We start from the raw sequence: 27,656 nt of genomic DNA, 5'->3' as shown, positions 1-27,656 counted from the left end.
TTAGAATAATCTTCATAATGGACTAGTTTTTGCCAATATGTAATAAGTAAAATAAGTTATAAAACAAATAAATCAAATAATTACTAAAATATTACTTATTAAACTAAAAATAAAACGTAAAAATATTTGAAAATTGATATCATAAATATATTGTTTCCGAATTTTACATTAAGATTCATCTCATAAATCCATCACAATCTGGCAGCGTTGACGCTTGTCACCCAAAGTTGATCACGTGCATTGGAAATTGTTTTACGATTACCGTACGTATTATAGTACATATTAAAATTAAAAAAAATAAAATTCATTACACTACCGGCTATTGGCGTACAGCAAAGTACTATTTAATAATTACCGATTTAAAAATTTATAAATATATAATATTTTGAAAAAAAACTTAATATTTAAAAACTATTTTCCTCCTATAAGTCTATCTTTCATAGATAGTAAATATCATAAACTAACACTTGAGAAACTAAATTTTTTATCGTTTTTTTTCTGAAATAAAAAGGATTGAAGTTGGTGTCATGGTTGGCCTTAGCAGACTAATTACTACTATACAGTTCCCCATAATTCGTCTTGCAGTTGCAAAATATTACTTCTAAGATAAATCCCTATATATAAACTCTGTTGTGGATTAAGGAAATCAGTTACTTTCAATAAGATAAAAAAGCAATAGCCAACCAAGCTTAACCATCTGTAAAATATATTATCTTCTATGGTTATTGTCCATATTTTGAAAACAGAAAAGCAATTAGGAATTTATATGACAACGCGCTGCGTTAATTTGATAAAGGCGGCTTTTATATTTTAATTTTTTGCGCTAGTTCTGATTAAGAAACAAAGATAAATGCCGGTAAACCGATATTTCCATGTTTTAAATTATTGATTACCCACAAATTTGTATTTCACGGGCAGATACTTTAAATTTTATTGTTTGTATCTAAATTTATTTCATAAAATGTTCAAAATTTACGGAAGCTTCATTGGCAAGGAAGTGTCCTGCTTTATTGATAGTAATAATTGCTAATTCATCATAAAATTTTTAGAGCGCGTTAATTCTGCTTGGCCGAGTTTGTTAGAAGTTCATGAAGTGGCGAATTTGCCGTTAATAGAGGAGACTTGTGGCTTAGTTTTGCATGAATAGGATTAAAACGATGATGAAAGAAAATGTAAATCAGATTTTTAAGACAATAATTAATAATTAAATAGGCTTAAAATTTGTTTCTTATAACCTATTATTTTGGTTTACTCGACAAGAGCAAGGTATATTTATTTGTAAAATAATTTTAAGATAGAATGTATGGGATCCATTACGCCCCTTTTTCTTATGTTATAAATAACTCATCATACAGTCGCAGGGCTTTGGCAAAAGCCAGTATCTGAGACCATTTTACAGAAATTAATGTTTTACATTACTTCCTGCTTTTTGCTACACTCCACTGAGACGCGATTCTCACTATAAAGTCCCGTCACCGTCACGTCGGGCCGCCGCGCCGCACAGTGGTGTGAAACTGATAATATAACGAAAAAACCCTATATTTCCTAAACCGTTAATCCAATCGCATTGGGGCGGATTTTATTCGATTCAGCTTAATAAAATACATCAAATAACATGGTTTAATAAATTTATTTAAAAGTAAACTGAGCACCAATTGAAACGTAAAGTGAAAATTTTTGCATCAAGTTGAACTTCTTGTATTTTCTGAATTATTGAAGGCGTTTTGAATTGCTAGCCCGATTCTGAAACGCTTTTTTATCGACTATCGAACCGTTCCTTGCAGTTTATTTATTTATTGGCCAATACCCATAATACAGGGTAAAACAAAAATGCGTGCATTTTTGACAAAATTTTAAGTGACCTCCATTTTGTGGGGGGATGGAGGATTTCCATTATTTGTGGGTATTTTAAAAGAGCTGTTTTATACCTCGGGACGTTTTTGAGTTTTTTTGGGGTATCGCTTTCCATTGCGATGTTTTCCTTTTTTATAATTTTCGGTAAGGTTTTAATTCTAATAAATTTATGTCATTATGAAATTAATATATTGTATTTTTGAGTATTATGCATATTAACTAATGATTATACTAAGTGATTATACTGTATCGTTAATGAAAAAGTGTTACATGCTTCTTTTGTTATGCCAAGATTATTTAATCAAAGATGATATTTTTAGCCTTGTAATGATTTTTTTGGTTTAAGGGTGAAATTGCCTCAACACATAGACATATCTAGTACTTTATTTCCTAAATTGTTGTACGATAAATATATTTAAAAAACAAGTAATACCTTTGCACCATATTTGAAAATGTATTTTTCTACGCGAATGTGCGACATACGCATAGTACATGCTGAAGCAAATGATTTTCTATGTAACAAATACGGTACAAAATTTTTTTTAACTTTTGATATTTTTTATCTCTTTGCAAAGATCATAGTCTGTAGTAAACTACATTTGATATTGTTCAGTTTCATGTTTGCTCTTAGATGATTGAATAGTATTGATATAAATTGGCGACCTCTTTTCAAAAAAAGGCGATCTCCTACTTTTCCACTCATTTTAAAAAAGTGAAAAAATTACCAGAAAATGTGTTTTCATAACAGTAATGCTTCCATAAAATTTCATTAGTCTATCTCTTTTCGTTTTCAAGATAAAAAATAAAAACATCATTTTTCCGGCATCTTTGTACCGCGATATCTCCGTAATGGTTGACTTTTGACCCAACGTTTAGGAAGCAAACTACCCTTTATTTTGAACAAGGAATCAGCCCCTGAAATTTTTCGCATTTGATTTGAAACACCCTGTATATCCTTGATGATTATTATAACGGTGTGTGTTATATGTACCTGTTTCTTCATATGATATGGAATAAATAGAAAAATGATTTGATACTATTGATTCTTTAACGCTGATATCTAAATAAATATATCTTTTTAATTAACTTCTCTTTGACCAATCCAATAGATTTTTTTTATTTAAAGGGTTCTTTTGGTCAATATTAATTTTTTTTCTGGGTTTAGGAAGTGTTTATTACATAACTAACGTTTCGGTTCAGTTTTAACCTTTTTCAAAGTCTGCAATAAGATTTCAATAAAATACAACTGTGCAAAAAAACATAAATCAAACCACCCAAAAAAACCAAAAAAAATCTGTTATTATAGATTTTGCTGATAGTGCATTAATATTATCTGGCCAGGAATACAGAGAAGATGCAATAAAAAAAACAAAAGATGCAGTAGTTTTAAATAATTACCCCACTCAACTCATAAATAAAATATTCAAACAACGAATTCACAAATATTATAATTCTGATACAAAAATTAAACAACATATAGACAATTTTTTTTACCAATACCATATATAAAAGGCTTATTCCATCAACTAAAAAGTCTATTTAAAACAGATAATATAGAAGTGTGTCACAAAAGCTTTAATTTAATATCGGAATGTTACACAAAATTAAAATCAAAAACTTCTAAAAACAAAAAGAGCAACATAGTATACCAAATTCCCTGTAAGAATTGTGACGCTGTTATATAGGTCAGACAAGCCAATACCTGGAAAATCGTCTAAAGAGACATAAATATGACAAAAAACATTACAGCACTTGTTACTCACAAAAAAAATAATCACACCTTTGATTACAGGCTACATCTAGTAAAAAGTCTGATTTATCCTCATATCGATTATTGCAGCCAAGTATATTATGCATTCTTACCCAAATATAATAAGCTAAAAATACAAAGAATTCAGAACGCCGGTATGAGATTTGTGTGCAATTTGTCTTATCGAGATCATATTAGTCCTCATCTAAAACGTTTAAATGAACCAGATATGCGCGAAAGATTGGAATATTTGTATGTGATGTTATTATATAAAATATTTAAAAATAAAATCCCCATTTACTTAATAAAATTAATTATTAACAGATCTCAAATTCATAGTGTCAACATCAGAGTTAATTCTTTTACAGTCCCTCAGCACACTACATCAAAATATAAAGATTGTTTTTCCTATATGGCTCCTATCTTATTAAATAAATTTATAGATGACTTAAAAGGTAATGTACGATCTAAAAGTGGGATGTCACCATATTTCAATTAATACCTTTATAGTTGTATTTTTTTAAATAGAACACCCTGTATATTATTCTATTTTTGGATTCTACGATTAAAATAAAGGTAAATTTGATTAAAGTTTATCACACTTAAACCTTACCGTTTTTGAAATATTTTCAATTTTATGAAATTGCAGTAAAAATTTTAAGGCTTTATTTCTCCAAGGGTATCAAAGTTTTTAATACTAAATATTTTCTGAAGATTATTCATTCATGAGATATTGTGTTGCAATAATAAAAAAATTACTACCTTATACAGAGTGTCCAAAAATTTATATTAAATAATTACTAGCTTTAAACGGCAATAACTTCTTTAATTTAAATGGAACGCCCTATTTTTTTACGGGAATCAGATGCACAATGTAATTGTCTATCAAATTGTATTATACCATTTCTTACTCATCTCTTTAAGTTTTCGTATAAAATGCATTTTCTTATAATTTAGACCTCATTTATCACTATACCCATGGAATATTAACATTTTAGCTTATTCTTAACAAATTTTTAAAGATGTATCAAATTTTTAAAGGGTACAGATACTAATATTGTCGATATAGTTCGCTAATTAAAAAATAAAAAAAAAACTGTTTAAATATTTTTTGTTAAAGAGGACCAATTAATATGATCCCAGTATTCAAACTACATTAATTGACTGTTTACGTTCATTAATAATAATTGCTCCAAATACTAAAAAACTGAATTTTGTGTGTATTAGATGGTGTGGTAAATGTCCCAATTTTATTTCATTTTTTGACGAATACTTATTTATAAAAACAAAGACGTTCATTTTCATAACTTATTATTATATTGTTTTCTGAGCCAAATCCACATTTATGTAGAATACTTTATTAATTAAAACAATTTAAAAGTATGTAATTAAATAATTTTTGGTTGGAAATAATGGTGGTATATTTAATTGATATACTCTTTTACTAAGATTTAAATAGTTTTTTTGTATGCCATTGCAATATTTACCTGTGCTATAAAAAAAATCTGAAATGTCAATATTCCATGGGTATAGTGAAAAATAAGGTCTAAATTATATGAAAATGCATTTTCTACTAAAACTTGAAGAGATGGGTAAAAATGATATAATACAATTTGATAGACAATTACATTGTGCATCTGTTTCACGTAAAATATATAGGGTGTTCCATTTAAATTAAACAAGTTATTGCCGTTTAAAGCTAGTAATTATTTAATATAAATTTTTGGACACTCTGTATAAGGTAGTAAAATTTTTATTATTGCAACACAATATCTGATCAATAAATAATCTTCAGTAAATATTTAGTATTAAAAACTTTGATGCCCTTGGAGAAATGAAGCCTTAAAATTTTTACGGCAATTTCATAAAATTGAAAATATTTCAAAAACAGTAAGGTTTAAGTGTGATAAACCTTAATCAAATTTACCTTTATTTCAATCGTACAATCCAAAAATAGAATAATATACAGGGTGTTTCATTTAAAAAAATACAACTGTAATATTTTTTACTTATTTGGGACACTTTGTATCTTGTAAAAATATTTTTAAATTGTAGCTCTAATAATCCTTAAACAAACCAAAAACTTCCAATTTGTAAAAATCTAATCGTTTAGCTACAATACTCCGTGTCGTATGTGGTGAACAACCCCCTGTATATCATTGTAGTGGAGTACGAGTAGATACCGAATACAATTATTATTTTAACCGAAGTTATTTATGAAAACAGTTCTAATTTCCTGTCCTCGTGCATTTGCAATATTCGATCTTTTCCAGTAAATTTAATTTACTAACGACGCATTCGAAAACAGGAATTACTCTGTAAATAACAACTGTGACATTGGAGATATTGTTTCAATTTCCGGAAGACTAGATGATATTTATTTCGAGTTTGGCTTTATCTATGTTTATGTCAAATATATTATAAAGCAAGTTTCCATTTGGAAAACGTACCGTGGAAATATATTTTCGATATTCCTATCTATTCTTTACTTTGATAATTATGATAGATGCTTTTTATTTATAGATAAAAAACTTAATTTGCACTAATAGTTTTTTGTTTAGAAACTACATATATTAATAATAAACAAGAATTGGCTGCTGTAGGTTTAACACAACGAAACATTTTTTCTACCTAGATAAAAAAAATATGATCTTTTTCAAATAAAGTTTTTCAAAATTCGGCAAATGAACTCATTTTATAGCCATTTATTAATTTAAATATCAAATTTGATAGATACTCTTAAGCAACATGTTAAATTTTATTTTGTGAAGGGTCAGGGGAAAAAGCACGTCATTTTTTTGCTATATTTAGTTGCGATTGTAGTTATGGTTGGGAAATATAAGAAGAAAAATGTTATTAAGTGCAATGCTTGTTCAGCAAACATTACAAAATCGCAAGCATCTATGAGATGCCATGGTGGGTGTAGTGGATGGTTTCATAAGGCGCGTACGAAGTTATCTAATGAGGAGTACTTAATATTCAGTTCAAAAACTTATAAGAATGTATGGAAATGCCCTAAATGTGTTGAAGCATCTGATGGAGACGGTGATGGAGACGAACAATCTGAATCGGATGAGGAAATCCAAACGACATGTTCCACTTCACAACAGCGTTATTCTATTCATGAATCATTAAATCAAGCGAACCCCTCTAATAAAGATATATTAGATGTTATGACAGCAAAATTTTCTATCTTGGAGAAATCTATTCAGTTTACCAGCGATATACTTGATGATTTACAAAAAACAATTAAGGCAGTTGGTCAGGAGAACGAGCGACTCAGGAAGGAGCAAAATGTATTGAAAGGCAAAGTTCAGGGTGTCGAGGATCAGGTTCATGTGCTACAACAAAAAATAGATAATGAAGAACTTCAGGAAAAAAGTTGTAATGTGGTCGTTGTTGGGTTACCAGGCAGCCCTACTGATAACTTACGAAAAGTGTTCCATAAACTTCGATTTGCTGTTCAAGATGAAGAATATACTATTTTGCCGCTTCGCACTGAAACTCAGCTTGTGAGATTTACTAAGCCAGAACTCTCTAAGAAGCTACTGGAACTTCGGAAATCCATCAGAGTGCTTGATACTAAGGATCGTGGAATAGACGGAGAGACGAGGAGAATCTATATAAATGAAGACTTGCCAAAAACGACAAGACTTATTGAAAAAGGCCAGAGAGTTGAAGAATTTTGGTTACAGGTATGTTTGGTGTAGGAATGGAAGGATATTTGCTAGAAGGGATGAGGGCGAAACTTTAGTTAAGATTAAGGATTTGGAGTGCATTAATAAATTAATGAACAATTAATATAACAATTTATGTTTTTTGCTGTGTACTTTTTATTTAAGAATGGATTCACTTAAAAAAATTAAATTTGGACACGTAAATGTTCGTTCTCTGAACCCTTGTATAGATAACATTGAGGAACTGTTAATGGAACATGAAATAGATTTTTTGGGAATAACGGAAACTTGGCTTAATGATAAAGTAGATAGTAAACTGGTAGATATTTCCACTCACAAATTTCTTAGGCAGGATCGTGGCTCTGGGCGGCGAGGAGGTGGTATTGGAGTTTTTATTAGGGATTGCTTGGAACATCGTATCGTTCAAGAGTATTGTAATAGTGACGCTGACTTAGAACAGTACTGGGTTTTGCTACAACTACCAAAAATTAAAATGATAGTTGGTATAATTTATCGGCCGCCTAAGGGTAGTGTTTCTAATGCACTTAATAATTTGGAAAATCGCTCTTTTAGCATTTTACTTCAATGCGATGAAGTGATACTTATGGGCGACATAAATATAGATGTTGTCTGAAGGTATATACCAGAATCAGGTTAACGATATACTCAATGCCTTTCAATTAAAACAACTAGTAGTATCACCAACTAGAATAGTCGAAAAAAAAAGTAGTACGCTTATTGATATAATAGCTATGAGTAATATTAATTTGTCTGCTGGCGCACCTGTCCACGTAAATATGCATGATATTACAGATCACCAAATGATATTCCTTAATATAGGAATAAACATAAGTAAAGTAAAAAATTAAATATCATTCTTATAGAGATTTTCGGAATTTTGATGGGACTGAGTTTAATAATGACTTGCGTAGATTAAGTTGGCAAAGAATATTTCATAATAATGATATTGATAGTAAAATTGATATTTTCACTAATTATATGATGGGTCTCTTTGAAAAACGTGCTCCCTTTCGACGAGTAAGGTTGACAAAACCAAGAGCACCATGGTTTAGTACGGAACTAGTCTTTTGAAAAAAGATTGTAACCGTGCCTTTAGTCGATATAAAAAAACATTAAGTCTGGAGGATTATGGAGTTTATAAGAGAGCTAAAAATAAGTAAAGAAGAAGTAAATAATGAATATAATGAATAACGAAGAAGTAAATATGAATATCTCGAAAATACTCGAAAAAATCTCAGTAAGCGTGAAATATGGCAAGCACTTAATAACTTAAATGTACATAAGCGCAATAATACTAAAAAAAATCCAGATAATCTTAAAGATGTGAACACAATAAATCGCCATTTTGTAGACTCTATAGAGGCTCTGAAATGTGTGACTGATCCTGTTACTGTTAACTTTTATAATAATAACACATTAGCACACGTGAAAACATTTCAGTTTAATAGCATTAATGAAGCAGATCTGCTTGATGCCCTTGCTAGCATTAAATCCAATGCAGCAGGCTGCGATGGTATATCTCTATTAATGGTTAAATTGTGCTGTCCTTATATTGCCCCCTACCTTGCTCATATTTACAATTGCTGTTTAAATAATAGCTATTTTCCGATTAGTTGGAGAAATGCAATGATCATGCCCTTGCCAAAAATCTCCAATCCTACAAGTTTAAAAGACATTCGACCTATAAGTAAATTGCCAGTTTTATCAAAGATATTGGAAAAGTTGGTATATAGTCAAGTTTTAAATCATTTAACTAAACATAATTTGATCCCTGATTGCCAGTCAGGATTCAGGAGTAAATATGGTACTTCTGCCGTTTTAGCTAAAGTTTTGGATGATATATTAACAGAATTAGATACAGGTAAGGGTGCAAGTCTGCTTCTATTAGATTATACTAAGGCATTTGACACCTTGGGGCATGACCTTTTACTGGCAAAGCTTCATTATTACGGGTTTTCGGAAAATGTTGTGGAATTGGTTGGCAGTTATTTGTCTAATAGATGCCAGTGTGTAGTTCTCGATGAGGCTCAGTCGGATGCTTTACCGCTTTCTAGGGGTGTACCTCAGGGTTCCATTTTGGGACCACTCTTGTTCCTTATTTACACCGCTGATTTGAAAAATAATGTTGTGGATTGCGAACTGCATCAATTTGCCGATGACACGCAAATATATGCAACTTACACTGCTGAAAATGCAGCAGCTGTTTACAATAATATTAATTCTGCTCTTGAGAAAATAAGTAAATACTCATTGAATCATGGTCTTCAGTTGAATCTTGGCAAAACTCAAATGATTTGTTTTGGTAGGGTACCCTTAGCAAAGGGATTATCTGTTAAACTGAATAACGAAATAATCCATCCATTAAAAACTGTCAAGAATTTGGGTTTGGCTCTAGATTGTGATTTGAGATTTCGAAATCATGTCAATTCGATTGTGCAGAAAAGTTATACAGCATTGAGGGGATTGTATAGGAATAAAAATATTATGAGCAAGCATTGAAACGTAGTCTATGTGACAGTTTGGTTCTTAGCCATGCCAACTATGCTGACATTGTCTATGGACCTTGTCTTGACGTGCGGTCCTCTTCCAGAATACAGAAGATTCAAAATTCATGTGTACGTTTTATTTGTTCTCTGGATAGAGGGGAGCATATCTCACCTTGGCTTAAAGAATTGAAGTGGCTTAATATGTATGAACGCCGTAGACTGCATTTGGCTACCTTTGTACACAAACTAATTAAATTACAGACACCATTATATTTAAAATCTAAATTAAAACTGCGCCAAACTGTTCATAGCAGAGACACTTGAAATATTAATCAGTTATATCTACCTCAATATAAGACCTCTTTATATCGACGATCATTTACGTATTCTGCGGTCTCGTTATATAATTCCCTACCAAGTGCTTTAATAGCTAAGTCCCTCGGTTCATTTAGATCGGGGTTTAGAGATTTATTATTCCATAATGTGAGTTGAGTATACTTTTTGAAACCAGCCAACTATGCCTCTCCTTGGCTCTTTCTTCAACAACACCAATACATGCCTGTTGCCTTATGTTATTGCATAATGTACTTATAGGTATTAATTGTTTTCTATGTGTGCTCTATGTGTTACACTAATAGTTTTGTTAATGCTTTATATTTTTTTGTATTTTTCATTATTTTTTTTTGTTATTATATTTATACATTTGATATATTAATTTAAGATAAGGTAGAAGATATTGATATTATTTGTTAGGTTATACTGTAATGGTACTCGGTTAACTAAGCAGTTATTTACTGAACTTCGCCGAGGATTATTAAAATAAAGACATATTATTATTATTATTATTATTTAAATATTCGGTGCATTTGGTTCAGAGTGAATGTTAGGTCCTAGACACTCAATGATAATTTTATAGAACTACATATTTAGTTTTTTCCGCATCGCCAAACGGCGTAAAAAACATTAAAGTACATGTCTCTAATTTATATATGAAGATGACATGACAGTCTCTCTGCTAACTACCGTCCATGGTCTAGTTTTGGTCTGGATGACAAAATTTTTGGTGATCTGTGAGTTTAAATCATTATTAAAATAATTATTAATTCAGATATTCCTGATTTGTCAGAAAGTTCGGCAATTTCAGTGATGTGTGTTTATAGTTTGTGTTTTTATTAGTTTGTGCATTTTGATATTTACAGTCGATCATCATTGTTGATACTAAACTTTTTTATTAGTCATTTTGAAATTTTAGAAATTATAAATTTACGAATCAAATAATAAAATAGTTTAATCATAAATAAGTAAGTACCAACAGTATGATCGAAAAAAAAACGGCGTTAGCGATGGCTATGAAATGAAGATCGATGTCATTTTATATGAAAAAAATCGTTTTTTCGAACGTAGTTGGTAATATATATATAGTGATTTTAATAACAGTTTATTAGTAGTCTATAATATTTTTACTATATTATAATTTATTTGTTAAATCTAAAAAATAGGCGATATATGCTCTATTGTTGGTGTTTAAAATGTATGTATTCATAATTTTAATTTTGTTTTGACTATGATACACTTCTAATGATCTAATAAAATATAAAATGGTAATAGAAAAGTCTATATTTATTATTTTATATTTTACAAGGAATAATTTTGCGTTTGTATAACGTTGCCGTTTTAGTTTGGTTTGAACGCTAAAATTATGTTATGCGAAAACTCTCCATTAGTTTATTTCAGATCACCAGGGTACCCTAAATAACGGACCCATTTGTTTTACAGTGTCAATCTCTAGTAAATGACATTAGTCTATGGTTAATGTAATATCTTTCGAAGCCGCTAAACTGGGAAAGAAGCTATCTAGTTAGAAGACATATAGTGTCAAAGTTATAGTATAAAGGAAAAATGGCAGGAAAGTCGTGATTAGCAATATAAAAAATTCATTTTAAAGCATAGGTATAAAAGTAAAGTACTTTTACGCCAAAGCACAAAAGTACGAAAATATATTATACACATTAAATTGTCAAATTCAACGAGCGTAACCATAGTTTCTCTATATGTAATTACATACAAGGTCTTACTTTTTATTTTTTTATATTATCTGGAACGTTTGCAATCGTTTAAAAAAATATTTGTAGCGTTTAAAAAAAAAATGGCATGTTCTATTCGGATTAAAAATGACTTTTCGAGCCTCGCCTGTATGTCGGCATCGCCTGTATACAGCTTCACCACAAAAAGTGTCATTTTTACTCCTTATAAAACAATATACTATTACCAAGTTCAAACAAATCTCTATTGCACTATTTTTATAAGTTCCTGTACTCTATTTTTGTAATGTTTTGAAAATTAAATCGTGCTTTCCTCAGTTTGGAGAGAAATTGGCTTACCTGCATTTTCCCCTGACCCTTTATGTCATAATTTATTTTAAATTTATTATATTTATGTCAAACTATAAAATCATTAATAATATGTATTCTGTAAAAATTTAAAACTTATTGTTGTAGATAATGACAGATAAATGTCTGTTCTTTATTTTAACTCATCTGAAATAAATTTTATTAATTAAGCTCCTTTTATCAGTTGAAGCTCCGCAACCCTAAAAATATGGGAAACAAAAGAAGATTTATTGTGTTAACCGTACAATACATTATAACACTTCTTCTGTCTGAGAAATGAATAATTGAATTGACCTAGTTTAAAAGCAAAGTTTCTGTAATATTACTTTTAGTATATTTATAATGTTTCTCTTTATACAAAAAAAAAGGAAAAGTGCGAGTCGGACTCACCCACCGAGGGTTCTGTACAAATTTGTAGGTACATATAATAGGCTTGGTGCATTTCAGTTGATTTCAACAAATTCCGACCGCAGCGCACTCTATGGCAGAAATCAGAAATTATCACGTACTTCATGCCGCCGCCATGTTGATCGCATTAAAATAATATTCAAATCGTGGTTTTGTCATAATATTTAAGTATTTTAGTTTTTTGCTAGCTCAGTTATTGGGACTAAAAAACACTCAGCTACGAGGTTTGTGTGATCTAATGCTGTTTCGAGTATGCTGTTTCGGGCTAATGCTGTTTTGGGTATAAAAAATAATTGAAAAAGAATTCGAACTAGGCGTCGGCGTCGTGTTGTGTTGTGACAATTAGCGATGGGAACTATCGAATGAATTAGACTATCGAATGGTTAATGAATGAATGATTTCAACTATCGAATGGTTTTATTCGAATAAAATCATTCATTCATTTGTATAATAAAGCATATGTGACAACCTCGCCGTGCGACTAAATGGTTATCGTTGAGCCACGACTATCGAATGCTTTTGATAAATTAAATTTAGTATTCGTTTGATTTTTGTATGCGTCAGTGCATTATTAGTTCTTCCAAATTTTTATAACTTCGCCGTATAAATACTGTGCTATTTTTGCGTTTATTAAAATAGTTAAAATACTAAAATAGTAGTTATTTTTTACTTTTATTTATTGACGATTGTGTGCATGTGAGGTGGTCAAAATTTTTCCGAAAATTTGTGTGATTTTCCGTAGCCCAATCTTTCAATTATTTAATTTTATATGATATATGGTCTATTTTTTAATGGGAAATTTTGAGAAGTAGCAATTTTTAAGAGAGATGAGATGAACTTACAATTAATTTTAAAAATACATATTTGTATTTTGGATGTTATAATAATATGACTTAGTTGAACTTAATAATCATATTTAAGTAATGTGGTTAAGTAAATGGGGGGTTATCGAACTCAAACTATGGGGTGAGATAATTAAATTGAAAGTTTTACACGTGCCAATTTAAAAAAAAAGATAACGATGTTTGTATTTTGTTTATGCCAATTCTCTTATATTTTTAAAGTAAATGCCAGTAAAAGTAAATATTATTTTTAAATAATAATATAAAGTACCTAATATAAATAGTTTTGATTTCTAATTTTTTATTAATATTTTCCTTCCATTACACTGCATGCTTAGAAAATTAATAAATGTTTATATTTCATGATTTTAAAATTTGTTGTTAATATAACAAATTAGTTCTGTAATTAGTATTATTTAATAAACCAACGTTGCCACACAAAAAATTTAGAGACTATATTATATTTAAATAGGATCTAATATAAATAATTTTGACATCTAATTTGTTGTTTATATTTTGCTACTACTTAAAAAAATGTTTATATTAAATTATTTTAAATTTTGTTGTTAATAGGTATAAAAAATTATTACTGTTATTATTATTTATTAAACCAGTCTTTGCTTAAAAACATTAAAAATAATTTTCCTACATCCAAAATAGCAAGTATTATTGAAGTGTAACAACAGAATATTAATAATAAAAATGCAAAATATATAGACATACTATCCCTAACTAACTAAAGCCAAACAATAATATTCTTTGCTAATATCAACTAATACCAATATATGGCAACAGCGCCCTTCATAATGTATTTTCTGTGTAAATACGAACACCTCAATAAAAAAAATAATGTGTCCTTATCTTTATCTGACTCCGCAAAAAATGAAAGATGCCGGCTTCTTTCATAGCATTGCCACCGACCGCTGCCGGGTTTCTCGGAAAGAAACCTATGCCGAGCGACAACTAAAATCCAGTTAATGTTTTATTATAATCGATCCTGACGAATAAATGAATTTTATAAATGAATGAATCTTATAAATGAATGGTTTTTGCTGCCGAATTACTAGAATACAATATTTCAAGGCAGATGACGCATCTATTCGATAATTTTTATTCGAATAGTTTTCAACGAATGTTTTCTTACTAACTAGTCGCAGTTGACCGGTCGATCCAATCAATACCTCTGTCAGTACTTAAAGTTCTAGGGAAAGGTGTACGTCATGCGTTCAGCTTCACGATTTAATTACGTCTCGTGATACTTAATTTGTTTATCTATTAACGAGTCGTTGTCATTTTCCCCAAAAATTTAAATACTTAAACTATGAGAGGATAAAATATGATTTCCAATACTAATGGTATACTTTTTTTAATCACCTAGATTGAATGTTTTATGAACATCTTTTAAAATTATACCCTATGTACCTTTAAAAAATTTCGTTATAGCAAATCATATAGCAAAACCGATAGTTAAAACTATGCTCGCTACCGACCGTAGTCATCTAAAAAGTGTTTTTAACTGGAATAATAAATTATAATACAAGTTAGATCTGCTGCAGATATCAAAACATTTACTTTTTATTTATAGAATTTTTACAAATTTTAATAGTTAGACATAATAAATTTTTCGTGTACTCGCTATTCAAACCTGTGTATTTGTATATATTGATTGTTTACAATATTCTCCGATGGTGGCAGCACCGGCGGAGAATGCACCAAGCCTATAAATGCATCAGAAATCAAGTCCCGCATTTTGTTTTGTTTGCTTTATTAACCCATACAAAAAAAAACATACAATTATGACGGCGCACACCGTTGCTTAACCTCGATGATTGATTATGTACTTATGTAAAACTATATTGTTTCTTATACTGTTGATTGAAGAAATAAGAAGACCTTATGGGCGAGTTTGTGGCACAAAACCTGTCTGAGATGTAGCTGGCGTTACCGTCAGCCTGTCCGAGATTTAGTTTAGCTCTGCGCTGCCGCGCGCTCATGGTCGTCTACAGCGCAGCGGATAAAGAATTATATACCGTAGTTCTGCTTTCAATCCAGTGGACAGAGTGAATGGTTGCCGGAAACAGTCTTGCCAGAACTACTGATTATTCCGTAGATTTACGGATTTTGGGTACAGAACGTTAATAATACGGATTTTCTATCATTTACCAATTTAATTCAATATTGTTAAAGAAAGAACCGCGTCAGAGTTGGCTTGGAACTGAAGATCGCTGTTATTTTATAGGTATGTAAAATATTACAGTAAATATCAGTAATCGTCATTTCCAAGCTAACTAAACAACTTTATACGATCTTACGATCAATTCAGTACCTGTAAAAGAATTGATATTTTTGTTGTTTATTTTATGTTTGACACGAATAAATTTTCAATGCATAAACGCGGATTTTTTATCTAAAAATATTTTCATCAAAAAAAAAAGAACAATTATAGATATTACACATTTTAATATGGTAACACAGTCGTTTTCAGGTCCACACTATCTTCGATATGCCTTCGTTGGCCGAATTAGAGAAAATAAATGTTTCACGCGTTGGCCGCAGAACGATTAGTTTCTTCACCGTGTAGCACTTGAAAAGTAAGGGGAAATCAAATCATCCTTGTCAAGAATTTGCCCATTAGGTTGCGTACCTTCCCAATTCTTTCAATCAACGCTAATACTTCATACGGTCCGGCAACAGTGCATCGGACATCTGTAGCTTCTATAATATAAAACTTAGGAATTTTGTATAAGTGCTAACCTAAAGTATTTATTTCAGTAAAATATTTTAACTTCTACTGGGTCGCTCAAAAAAATCGATCGCGATAATTTTTTTAAAAGGAACACACTCTATATTAATCCTTTGTTAGATGGAGAATTAAAAAATTGAAAACATTTTTTATATTTACATTATTTCAAAATTTTGAACAGTTTCGCAAGTATTTGCGTTTTTATTGGATATGGTTCTTTCAACGATAAAATACCAATATATTGACACAAAATACAGATCTCCTCTCTTTATTTGCTTGATTAGTTTCGATATAGCCTATTCACACAGTCATTATACTTTAAATAATAATAAAGTTCTAAGTATTTTTCTTTTTAATAGGTTTTTAGTAAGATAGAATTTTTTCTCGCAGATTAATTAATTTTCTTTCGCTCCTAAAAAGGATGCGGGCTTTTTCCGAATTGAATAAAATCCCGAGAGCCAATTAAGACGCAATGAAGGCCCGATAAACATTTTTAATTTCCCTGGAAAACAGTTCATTTTCCTCTGTGGCGACGCTTTGGAAAACTCACTTAGCCGTTTTCCGAAGAAAATAAAGAAAATACATTTCCCGACGAGGACGAGGACGGTTTTCTCGGCGGCGACTAATTTCCCGTACGAACCTCGAAGAAAATATTTTACAATTGATTGTTTTTTAAAACGAAAAAATTACTTTTTACTGGAACGAGAAAAATAGAAAATGTGTAGATGACTACAAAATTTAAAATAAAACCATTTTTTTGATCTTCTATTATGTTCAATGCGAAATAATTTGAAAAAATTGGCGACAATTCGGATGGTACAATCTAACTAAAGCTCTTTTCAATTTATAAAACAAAAACAATAAAATGCTAATTTCTCAACAAAGTACGTTTTTGATTTTATTAAAACATGACAATCATATCCTATGCTGTTATATCTGAGAATTGGGGGTAATTTTGTATGTTGATCTTTTTGGGTATATTTGGTTTTGTGTCTTAAAATACGTACAAAGTAATAGCACTAAGGGCTGGCAAAGGTTAGTCTTGGGTCGAGATTTCCGTATGTAAGAAGAGTACAATGCGTTTATAATGTACTGAACAAAGAGAGGACAGTAAACACGTTGCCAAACGTATGTAATAAACCGAGAAACTGTGCACATCGCTAAGAGACGTGGAAGGGGATATAACGGGTGTCGCAGTTGACCGAGTCGATCAATCAATACCTCTGTCAGTACTTAAAGTTCACAAAGGGAAGGTGTACGTCATGCGTTCAGCTTCACGATTTAAATTACGTCTCAGTGATGCCCAATTTGTTTATCTGATAACGAGTCGTTGTCATTTCCCCAAAAAATTAAATACATAAACTATGAGAGGATAAAATATAATTTCCAATATTAATAGTATACTTTTTTTAATCAACTAGATTGAATGTTTTATGAACATCTTTTAAAATTATACCCTATGTACCTTTAAAAAATTTCGTTATAGCCAAAATAGCAAAACCGATAGTTAAAACTATGCTCGCTACCGACCGTAGTCATCTAAAAAGTGTTTTTAACTGGAATAATAAATTATAATACAAGTTAGACCTTCTGCAGATATCAAAACATTTACTTTTTATTTATAGAATTTTTACAAATTTTTAATAGTTAGACATAATAAATTTTTTGTGTACTCGCTATTCAAACCTGTGTATTTGTATATATTGATTGTTTATAATATTCTCCGATGGTGGCAGCACCGGCGGAGAATGCACCAAGCCTATAAATGCATCAGAAATCAAGTCCCGCGTTTTGTTTTGTTTGCTTTATTAACCCATACAAAAAAAAACATACAATTATGACGGCGCACACCGTTGCTTAACCTCGATGATTGATTATGTACTTATGTAAAACTATATTGTTCCTAATACTGTTGATTGAAGAAATAAGAAGACCTTATGGGCGAGTTTGTGGCACAAAACCTGTCTGAGATGTAGCTGGCGTTACCGTCAGCCTGTCCGAGATTTAGTTTAGCTCTGCGCTGCCGCGCGCTCATGGTCGTCTACAGCGCAGCGGATAAAGAATAATATACCGTAGTTCTGCTTTCAATTCAGTGGACAAAGTGAGTGGTTGCCGGAAACAGTCTTGCCAGAACTACTGATTATTCCGTAGATTTACGGATTTTGGGTACAGAACGTTAATAATACGGATTTTCTATCATTTACCAATTTAATTCAATATTGTTAAAGAAAGAACCGCGTCAGAGTTGGCTTGGAACTGAAGATCGCTGTTATTTTATATGTAAAATATTACAGTAAATATCAGTAATCGTCATTTCCAAGCTAACTAAACAACTTTATACGATTTTACGATATATTCAGTTTCCTATAAAAGAATTGATATTTTTGTGGTTTATTTTATGTTTGACACGAATAAATTTTTAATGCATAAACGCGGATTTTTTATCCAAAAATATTTTCATAAAAAAAAGAACAATTATAGATATTACACATTTTTATATGGCAACACAGTCGCTTTCAGGTCCACACTGTCTTCGATATGCCTTCGTCGGCCGAATTAGAGAAAGTAAGTGTTTTACGCGTTGGCCGCAGGCCGATTAGTGTCTCTTCACCGTATAGCACTTGGAACGTAAGGGGAAATCAAATCATCCTTGTCCAGAATTTGCCCATTAGGTCGAGTATCTTCCCAATTCTTTCAATCAACGCTAATACTTTATACGGTCCGGCAACAGTGCGTCGGACATCTGTGGCTTCTATAATATAAAACTTAGGAATTTTGTATAAGTGCTAAGTATTTATTTCAGTAAAATATTTTAACTTCTACGGGGTTGCTCCTTGCGATAATTTTTTTAAAAAGAACACACTCTATATTAATCCTTTGTTAGATGGAGAATTAAAAAATTAATATTTTTTATATTTAAATTATTCCAAAATTTTTAACAGTTTCGCAAGTATTTGCGTTTTTATTGCATATGGTTCTTTCAACGATAAAATACCAATATATTGACACAAAATACAGATCTCCTCTCTTTATTTCCTTGATTAGTTTAGATATAGCCTATTCATACAGTCATTATACTTTAAATAATAATAAAGTTCTAAGTGTTTTCTTTTTAATACTTTTTTAGCAAGATAGAATTTTTTCTCGCAGATTAATTAATTTTCTTTCGCTCCTAAAAAGGATGCGGGCTTTTTCCGAATTGAATAAAATCCCGAGAGCCAATTAAGACGCAATGAAGGCCCGATAAACATTTTTAATTTCCCTGGAAAACAGTTCATTTTCCTCTGTGGCGACGCTTTGGAAAACTCACTTAGCCGTTTTCCGAAGAAAATAAAGAAAATACATTTTCCGACGAGGACGGTTTCCTCGGCGGCGACTAATTTCCCGTACGAATCTCGAAGAAAATATCTTACAATTGATTGTTTATTAAAACGAAAAAATTACTTTTTACTGGAACGAGGAAAATAGAAAATGTGTAGATGACTACAAAATTTAAAATAAAACCATTTTTTTTGATCTTCTATTATGTTCAATGTGAAATAATTTGAAAAAATTGGCGACAATTCGGATGGTACAATCTAACTAAAGCCCTTTTCAATTTATAAAACAAAAACAATAAAATGCTAATTTCTCAACAAAGTATATGTTTTTAATTTTATTAAAACATGACAATCAGATCCTATGCTGTTATGTCCGAGAATTGGGGGTAATTTTGTATGTTTTTCTTTTTGGGTATATTTGGTTTTGTGTCTTAAAATACGTACAAAGTAATAGTACTAAGGGCTGACAAAGGTTAGTCTTGGGTCGAGATTTCCGTATGTAAGAAGAGTACAATGCGTTTATAATGTACTGAACAAAGAGAGGGCAGTAAACACGTTGCCAAACGTATGTAATAAACCGAGAAACTGTGCAAATCGCTAAGAGACGTGGAAGGGGATATAGCAGATTTGTCGCAGTTGACCGGTCGATCCAATCAATACCTCTGTCAGTACTTAAAGTTCTAGGGAAAGGTGTACGTCATGCGTTCAGCTTCACGATTTAATTACGTCTCGTGATACCTAATTTATCTATTAACGAGTCGTTGTCATTTTTCCTATAGCATGAATTTTTTTAAGTGCAAGCTAGAAACACTTGCATTTTTGATAAAAATAAGTGGAATTGAGTGGGTGTTCGATAGTGGTCGCGCTATTAGAACTCTGAATTCAAAAATCAATATCTCGAAATCTTTCAGAAATAATAGATTGTAGTTTTTTCAAGAACTTTGTTAATATTTCTGCAGTATATTCTTTGTAGACAGTATGTGAAAATCTTTATCAATAAAAAAATTACACGGTTGCTGAAAATTGCTATCTAAGATATTGCTCTAAAAGTAAATGGATGGATTGTTTACAATTTTTGAATGTAAAAAACAACCTTATCGAATTTTTCTTATGTAAACATATTGTAAAATATCCGATCTTGAAAATAAAAAAAAAATCAATATCTAAAGTGGTTCTTGAGTTATAGCTTGTCATGTGTTAAAAAGTTGAGTTTTTAAATTATCGCGATTACTGATGTTTACTCGTTATAAAAAAAATGACACCCTAACGATATCCTTATAATTCCATTTCATATGCTCAGAAACATGTCTAATGATTTTATCTAGTTATCTCTTGCAAAAATAGTATTTTAAAAATAAGCGATTTGCGATTGCGATTGCCGCAACAGCACACCGTCACGCGTTGCATTTCTCTCACTCCAACTTAATAAGATCCCTATGCGATTTACTTCCACACATGTAAATGCCGACCCAAAAGTAACAGTTGCCAGCACGGTATAACACGTAGCTGTTTATTTATTCAAAAGTCTTGTAGATTAGTTTATATGTTTGTAATTGATAATGCAATTTTTACCTGAAATTTATCGGATTGAAAAATCCACCACAGCGTTTTATAATGGAAATAAATTCCCGAAGTCGCCCATCATATTTCTTATCGTTTAATCATAAATACAACAGAATACAAATCTATTAAATAAATATTTATTTGAAATATGAAACAACTAAGTATATTAAGGGCTGGCAACGGTTAATTTTGGGTCGAGATTTCCGTATGTAAAAAGAGTACAATGCGTTTATAATGTACTGAACAAAGAGAGAGCAGTAAACAGGTTGCCAAACGTATGAAAAAAACCGAGAAACTGTGCACATTGCTAAGAGACGTGGAAAGGGATATAGCAGATTTGTAGCGATCGACCGTCGACCGGTAAAGATTGCCAGCAGGGTATACTTGAAAACAACTAACGTCAGCGGTTGAGTGATTTTTGGAAGAGAACTAAAGTTTTTTATGTCTAAAGAAGGAATACTCTTTTATACGATTTTTCACGATAGCTATTAAATTTGATAAATTTAATTATATTTTATTTGCAACAAAATGTAACACAACTTCTTCTTCTTTCTTCTTTCTCTGCTTATCCATTAATGGATGTTTGCGACCACACTTTCCATGGCTTCCCTATCTCTGGCTGTGTGGATCAACGTCTGTATGTTACTAATGCCTGTCCACTGTCATATGTTCCGCAGCCACGACATTTTTTTCCGTCCCAAACCTCTTCTGCCCTCGATCTTGCCCTCGATAATCAACTGGAGAAATATGTATTTATGGCTACGCATGACGTGACCCAGGTATGCGGTCTTTCTTTTTTTTATAGTATTGAAGAGTTCATGTTCTCTATTAATACGTCTTAGTACATCCTCGTTTCTTATCTTGGCCGTCGATGGTATCTTGAGGATTCTGCGGTATATCCAGATTTCGAAAGTTTCCAGTCTGTTTATGGCACTTGTTTTTAGTGTCCAACTCTCCACGCCGCGCCGTAGAGGAGTACCGACCAGACGTAGCATTCCACAAATCTCAACCGAAGCTCAAGGTCGAAATCGCTACAGGTGAATACTTTTTTAAATTTCAGGAATGCGCCCCGGGCTTGCTCGATTCTGCACTTAATGTCCCTGTCAGATGACCAGTCCTCGTGAAGCCAAGCTCCCAGGTACATGAATTTTTCGACTCGTTCTATGAATTTTCCTTCGTATGCCAAGCTGACGTCTCTAAACTCATCTACCTCTCTCGTGACAACCATGAATTTTGTTTTCTTTGTGTTAAAGGCAAGTCCCATTCTTTGACTACATTCTCCCACTATACCAACCAACTGTTGTAAATCATCCATATAATCCGCAACCAAAACTGTGTCATCGGCATATCGTATGTTATTTATCCAGACTCCATTAACTCTAATTCCAATCTCCTTGTCCTCTAGCGACTCCTGAAAGATGTCCTCTGAGTATATATTGACCAAGAGCGGCGATAGTATACACCCCTGCCTTATTCCTCTGCGAAGACAAATTCAACTAAAAGAATTAACTCAACTAAAAGAATTAATTTGAACTAACTCTACATTGAGACAAACTACACTCTTAAATATTTCTTATTGTCTTTGGACTGAAATCGAAATGCAATTTGGCAGCCAGAACAAAATTTTCAGCAATTAATACTTAGTTGCCTCTGGATTGTTTTCAGATATTTTAAATAATAAAATTATTTTTAGAGTTTCTCTATTTCTTTTAGGACTTTCTTCTTTAGTTGCTTAACATATTTTCTTTATTTTTAAGTTAGACTCAGAAGCAGAAATTGATATCAAGTACTAGTTTAAAAAGTATTTCACGGCATCAACTTTCATAGCACGAAACATTATCCAGTAACACGTAATGAGTTAGTTTAGCAAACAAGAAAGTTTATAAAATTTAAACAGTTGGAATTCAAAGTTATTTCAGAAGTTTTATTTTAGTTAGTTTCTATTTGTGTCAAGGGGAATATAACTCCACTCCCGATGCTACTTATACTTTATAATGCTTACAAATTTGTATTGCAAGTTTAAGAAAGTTAGAACTATAACTTTTGTAAAACCGATAAGATGATAATTAAACTAGTTGCGAAACACGTCTATTATTTCTTGAATTTATTCTGCAATTTTAATTTATATTCCAATGAATAGGTACCGTATGATCGAAAAAAAACGGCGTCCAGTTGGCTGGGAAATGACGATCGATGACATTTCCCATATAAATTTACATATAAAATGACAGCGATCTTCATTTCATAGCCAACGCTGACGCCGTGTTTTGTCACGCCACTGTTTTATGACAAAATTGAAGAAACTAAACTAAAACTAGTTTTAGTGAACCCTAATCGACATTTGATTTCGGAAAATCGACTATACATAATATATCATGTTTTACGCAAAATTGTAAAAATTCCAGGGATTTTGTGCCTAAACGGTTGACTTTAGCGAAATTTTTCATAAAGCCTTTTTTATAGGAAATTTTATTCTCTCCTCAAATTTTCGCGAAAAACGCATAGTTTTTGAGATATTCACAAAATACCGATTTTGGGCGCCATCTTGGCAAGATGGCGGCGCCGGCGGCAAATCTGGAAATGTGCATTTTATGGATTTTAGTTAGGGACCCCAAAACCTATAAACCTGCAAAGTTTCAAAACTTCCGGACTTTTTTCCAATTTTTGATCCCCAATGACAACTATAATAATTGTTTGAGAGGACCTAGCACCTACCATCTTAAAGATTGCACTAATGAAGCCAGGGAAGGGTGAGAAGGAAAATAATTTGTACTCTCCCAGACACTTCAAATACTCGGAGAGTTTAAAATTAACATTCTGTTCCTGCATGCTTTCAGTCGATGTGATATCAAGTCATCATTGTATCAGTAGGGAAAATGAAGTTAGCTATAACTTTGGACAAGAACATAGACTTAGAAGATGCTGCGCTCATCTTCAGAAATAATAATGCTTGTGTTGATGAGATAAATACTGCTGGTATAAAATTCCTTGTAGCCATTTATGGTGACCCTCGAAAACATACCCCAGACGATATAAGATAAGATGTATTCGCCGAAGTAGTGGCCAAGACAAACATGAAGAACCCCTCACTGAAACTGCAGCTCGTCAACGCGCCTTTCGGACATACCACCAAGTCGGCAAAATTCTTTTACAAATTAAAAAAAAGTTACTGACAAGATAGTTTTCGTCTGGATTAGACGCAGTTGTATTTTACAAAAAAAAATCAAGACTAAAAAATAAAAGTTTTTTCAAGAATGAACCCCCCATGAAGATATAGACATTATCGTGATTGTGGCTTTAGAAGAATACTTCCTATACATTATGTAATATTAGCAAAATCTATACTAATATATAAAATCCTTAAGTGACTGACATACTGATTAATCACGATCCTGCTCAAACCACTCAACGTAAGAAGCTCAATTTTGGCATACAGGTTGACTCTAGAGTGTAGAGGTTCGATAAGAAGGGATTTTTTGAAATTCCAGTTCCAAGAGGGTGAAACCAATCTCAAATATTACAATATTTTTATTTAAAAAACGGTCAAGTTTCCGAAAAACGCTTAAAACACGTATATTTTATTTAGTTTTTACATATTTTAAGATTTTTAAAAAATGTATACAGGGTGTTTTCTGAAAAATCTGGTCAGCTGATTAATCACGATCCTGCTTAAAGCGCTTGACGTAAAAATCTGATTTTTTGAAAAACAGATTAACTTTAGGGTGTAGAGGTTCGATAAGAAGGGATTTTTCGAAACTCGAATTCTATGGGGTGAAACTATCCCTTTAAATATTAAAATATTTTTTATTTAAAAACCTGTGAGTTTTTGGGAAAAACTCTTAAACACGTATATTTTATTTTGTTGTTTTACATATTTTAAGATTTTTTATAAATTTATACAGGGTGTTTCATAAAATATGACCATTGAGTAATCACGATTCTGTTTAAACTGTTTGACGTTTAAAGCTGATTTTTGGCAAACGGATTGACTGTGGGGTGGTTAGGTTAGGTTAGGTTGTTTGGTGAGGTTCGATAAGGAGGGGTTTCTCGAATCTCAAATTCCAAGAGGGTGAAAACGCCCCTCAAATATTACAATATTTGTTATTTAAAAAAAGGTTAGTCTTTCCGGAAAACGCTTAGACAAGCATAATTTATTTGGTTTTTTTACATATTTTGAAATTTTTTAAAAAAATCATACAGGGTGTTCCAAAAAGTTGGGTAATTTCTTAACCACGATTCTGCTTAAACTGCTTGACGTAAAAAGCTTGTTTTTGGCAAACGGATTTTTCGAAAGTGAAATTCCAACGAGATGAAACTACCCCTCAAATATTACCAAGTTATATAATAATATCGCCATATCTTTTTTCTCATGCTGACATAAATGTGAGAAAATTTTATCCAGTTTGTATGTTAATGGAAATTATTGCTTTGCTTTATCATCACCATTACAAATGATTAACTCGACGCGAACGAAGTCGGTGGTACATGCTAGTTTAGTATATAATAATTTTATTCAAAGAAGTGGTATTTTCAGAATACCACTTCATAAGTAATTTCATGGAGAGTTGGACACAAACATTTTCATTTCCTCAGCATGTATGACTTGATGTAAAATGCTAATTTGATGCTCTGCAACTTTCATTGTATGGTTCATTATTTAGAATGATCATTTCCGTGTGACGAACGTTTAAATATCACTATTATGCGTTTATCAGCAAAATTGATAAATATCACCATTATTCATCTTTCGATTTCTGCCATACTACTGGACCGAATTGATACTCATTATACGCAGAATTTAATGGTCTTTAATTTTTGTAATAGTGAAATATTGGCTAGAGTGCAACGTTTCGGAACTATAGGCAACAATCTGATGAAAGTCCAACAATTATTTTACCATGTCTTGGTCCTCCTGAGTCGAGCGGCGGACGAGCAACCGTGAAAAATAAGATACTTATATTTCATATCAAATGAACAAATTAAAACTATAATTAGCTTTCCAAAACTTTTTTTTTCTCAGGCATCGATCACCACGATCATTAGTCATATACAACTCGTTATTGTTAATAATAATGTTATTACAGGGATCTATCCCAATATCCTCAATTCAAAATTTATAAATCTACATTGACATAAACATTTCAAATTGAGTGACAAAAGGATAAAAGAAACTAAACACAACTTCAACACTTTTTTCCAAGACTTTTTTCCAAGTGACCCCTATAATAGATCTTATTTGACTGGCCTAATATGGTTCATCAAATTATTGAGGTGTAATTTATTTTTGCTATGGTAATAATTTGTTTCCATCAATTTCTATTTTTTATTATATTTTGATACAATCTTTATTTTTACTATGTGAAAAAGTTTGATTAAAAAAAATTATTACAAAAAACCTAAATGTATTTTATTTGTAATTCTAAACAAAGCATTGCATATTATATTTATCAAATGAGTATTTTCAAATTTTTCGCAGAGAATATATTAAAAAATATGTACCCCAATGAATCTTAATTCATGGTAAAAAGGAAGAAAATATAACACAGGATTAATAAAACAAATGTCAACACATAATGAAACACATTTATTGTCGTTATTTCTTAGATCTTAACTACGTTATACAGGGTGGTGATGCCACAATAAGTGTCTATTGTCGTACAGGTACGAATATATTATATTATTTTATAAAATATACGAAATGTTTAAGGTTTTTTATACCAATTAATTTTTTTATATATCAGTCAATAAATACATTGTAATATATTTACAAAAAAACAATTAGTAGAAATAGATGTAGTTTTACTTATTTTTTGATTTCATGCAAAATAACTTACCATATTTCTTAACACAGAATAGCTATAAAGTTTTTGGCACGATTAATAATACCATACATTAACTTCTAACATTTAATTATATACATTTATTTAATAATATTTTAGTAAAATCTCCTAACACTATTAACTTTTTTTTATATATTTATATAAATATTAATTTTTGATACATATTTTCAACTAAATTCAAATGATATTTATTCAAGGCAGTTTTTAAATATTAAAAAAATATAGTTACATATAAAAAAACCTAAAACTGATTTAATTAATAACATATTTTTTCATGAAAACACTACATAATGTTGCTAATTACTACCAACATTCATTAGAATTATCTCAATTATATTTTAATTCTGAGTTCCTTAAATCTGTGTGTTTATTGATTGTACTGATTGATCAAAATGTTTTGAACACTAAGAAATTTTCACCATTGATGAACCGTAAAATACTTATTTCATATACTTATAACTACATTGAAGTTTTATACAAATTAGAAAAACATAAGAACCAAAAATGCGATAGTGCTAAGTACGCAAAACAATATGTCCTGCAATACAATACATTAAAACCAGATACACTGAAATCAGAGAATTCTCATTACTATGAGGCGGCGCACAGAGGGGATTTTTTCCAAATTCGTGGTCAAAATTTAAAATTCTGAAATGAGCAATATTCTCATAATTAATATTTGAAACGACAGGCAACATATCTATCTATTAAGTTAAAAAAAAATTATTATAAATTTTTACCGTATTCTCTAGTTACGTTGAT

The 27,656-nt window shown here is 31.0% G+C and overlaps 1 protein-coding gene across 1 annotated transcript; it reads left to right on the top strand.

The window, feature by feature from the left end:
- Window positions 1–6,429: 6,429 nt before the first annotated feature.
- On the top strand, window positions 6,430–9,801 carry LOC115876586. Its single transcript, XM_030892405.1, has 2 exons — window positions 6,430–7,299; window positions 8,743–9,801. Exons 1-2 carry the CDS (start codon window positions 6,430–6,432, stop codon window positions 9,799–9,801), a joined length of 1,929 nt encoding a protein of 642 aa, XP_030748265.1.
- Window positions 9,802–27,656: the final 17,855 nt, after the last annotated feature.

The sequence above is a fragment of the Sitophilus oryzae genome, unplaced genomic scaffold (assembly GCF_002938485.1).
Source record: "Sitophilus oryzae breed Bouriz unplaced genomic scaffold, Soryzae_2.0 scaffold_1440_pilon_pilon, whole genome shotgun sequence".
Classification (NCBI taxonomy): Eukaryota; Metazoa; Arthropoda; class Insecta; order Coleoptera; family Curculionidae; genus Sitophilus; species Sitophilus oryzae.
Note: the sequence above shows the minus strand (reverse complement) of the source record. Positions and strands in the feature narration are given on the sequence as shown.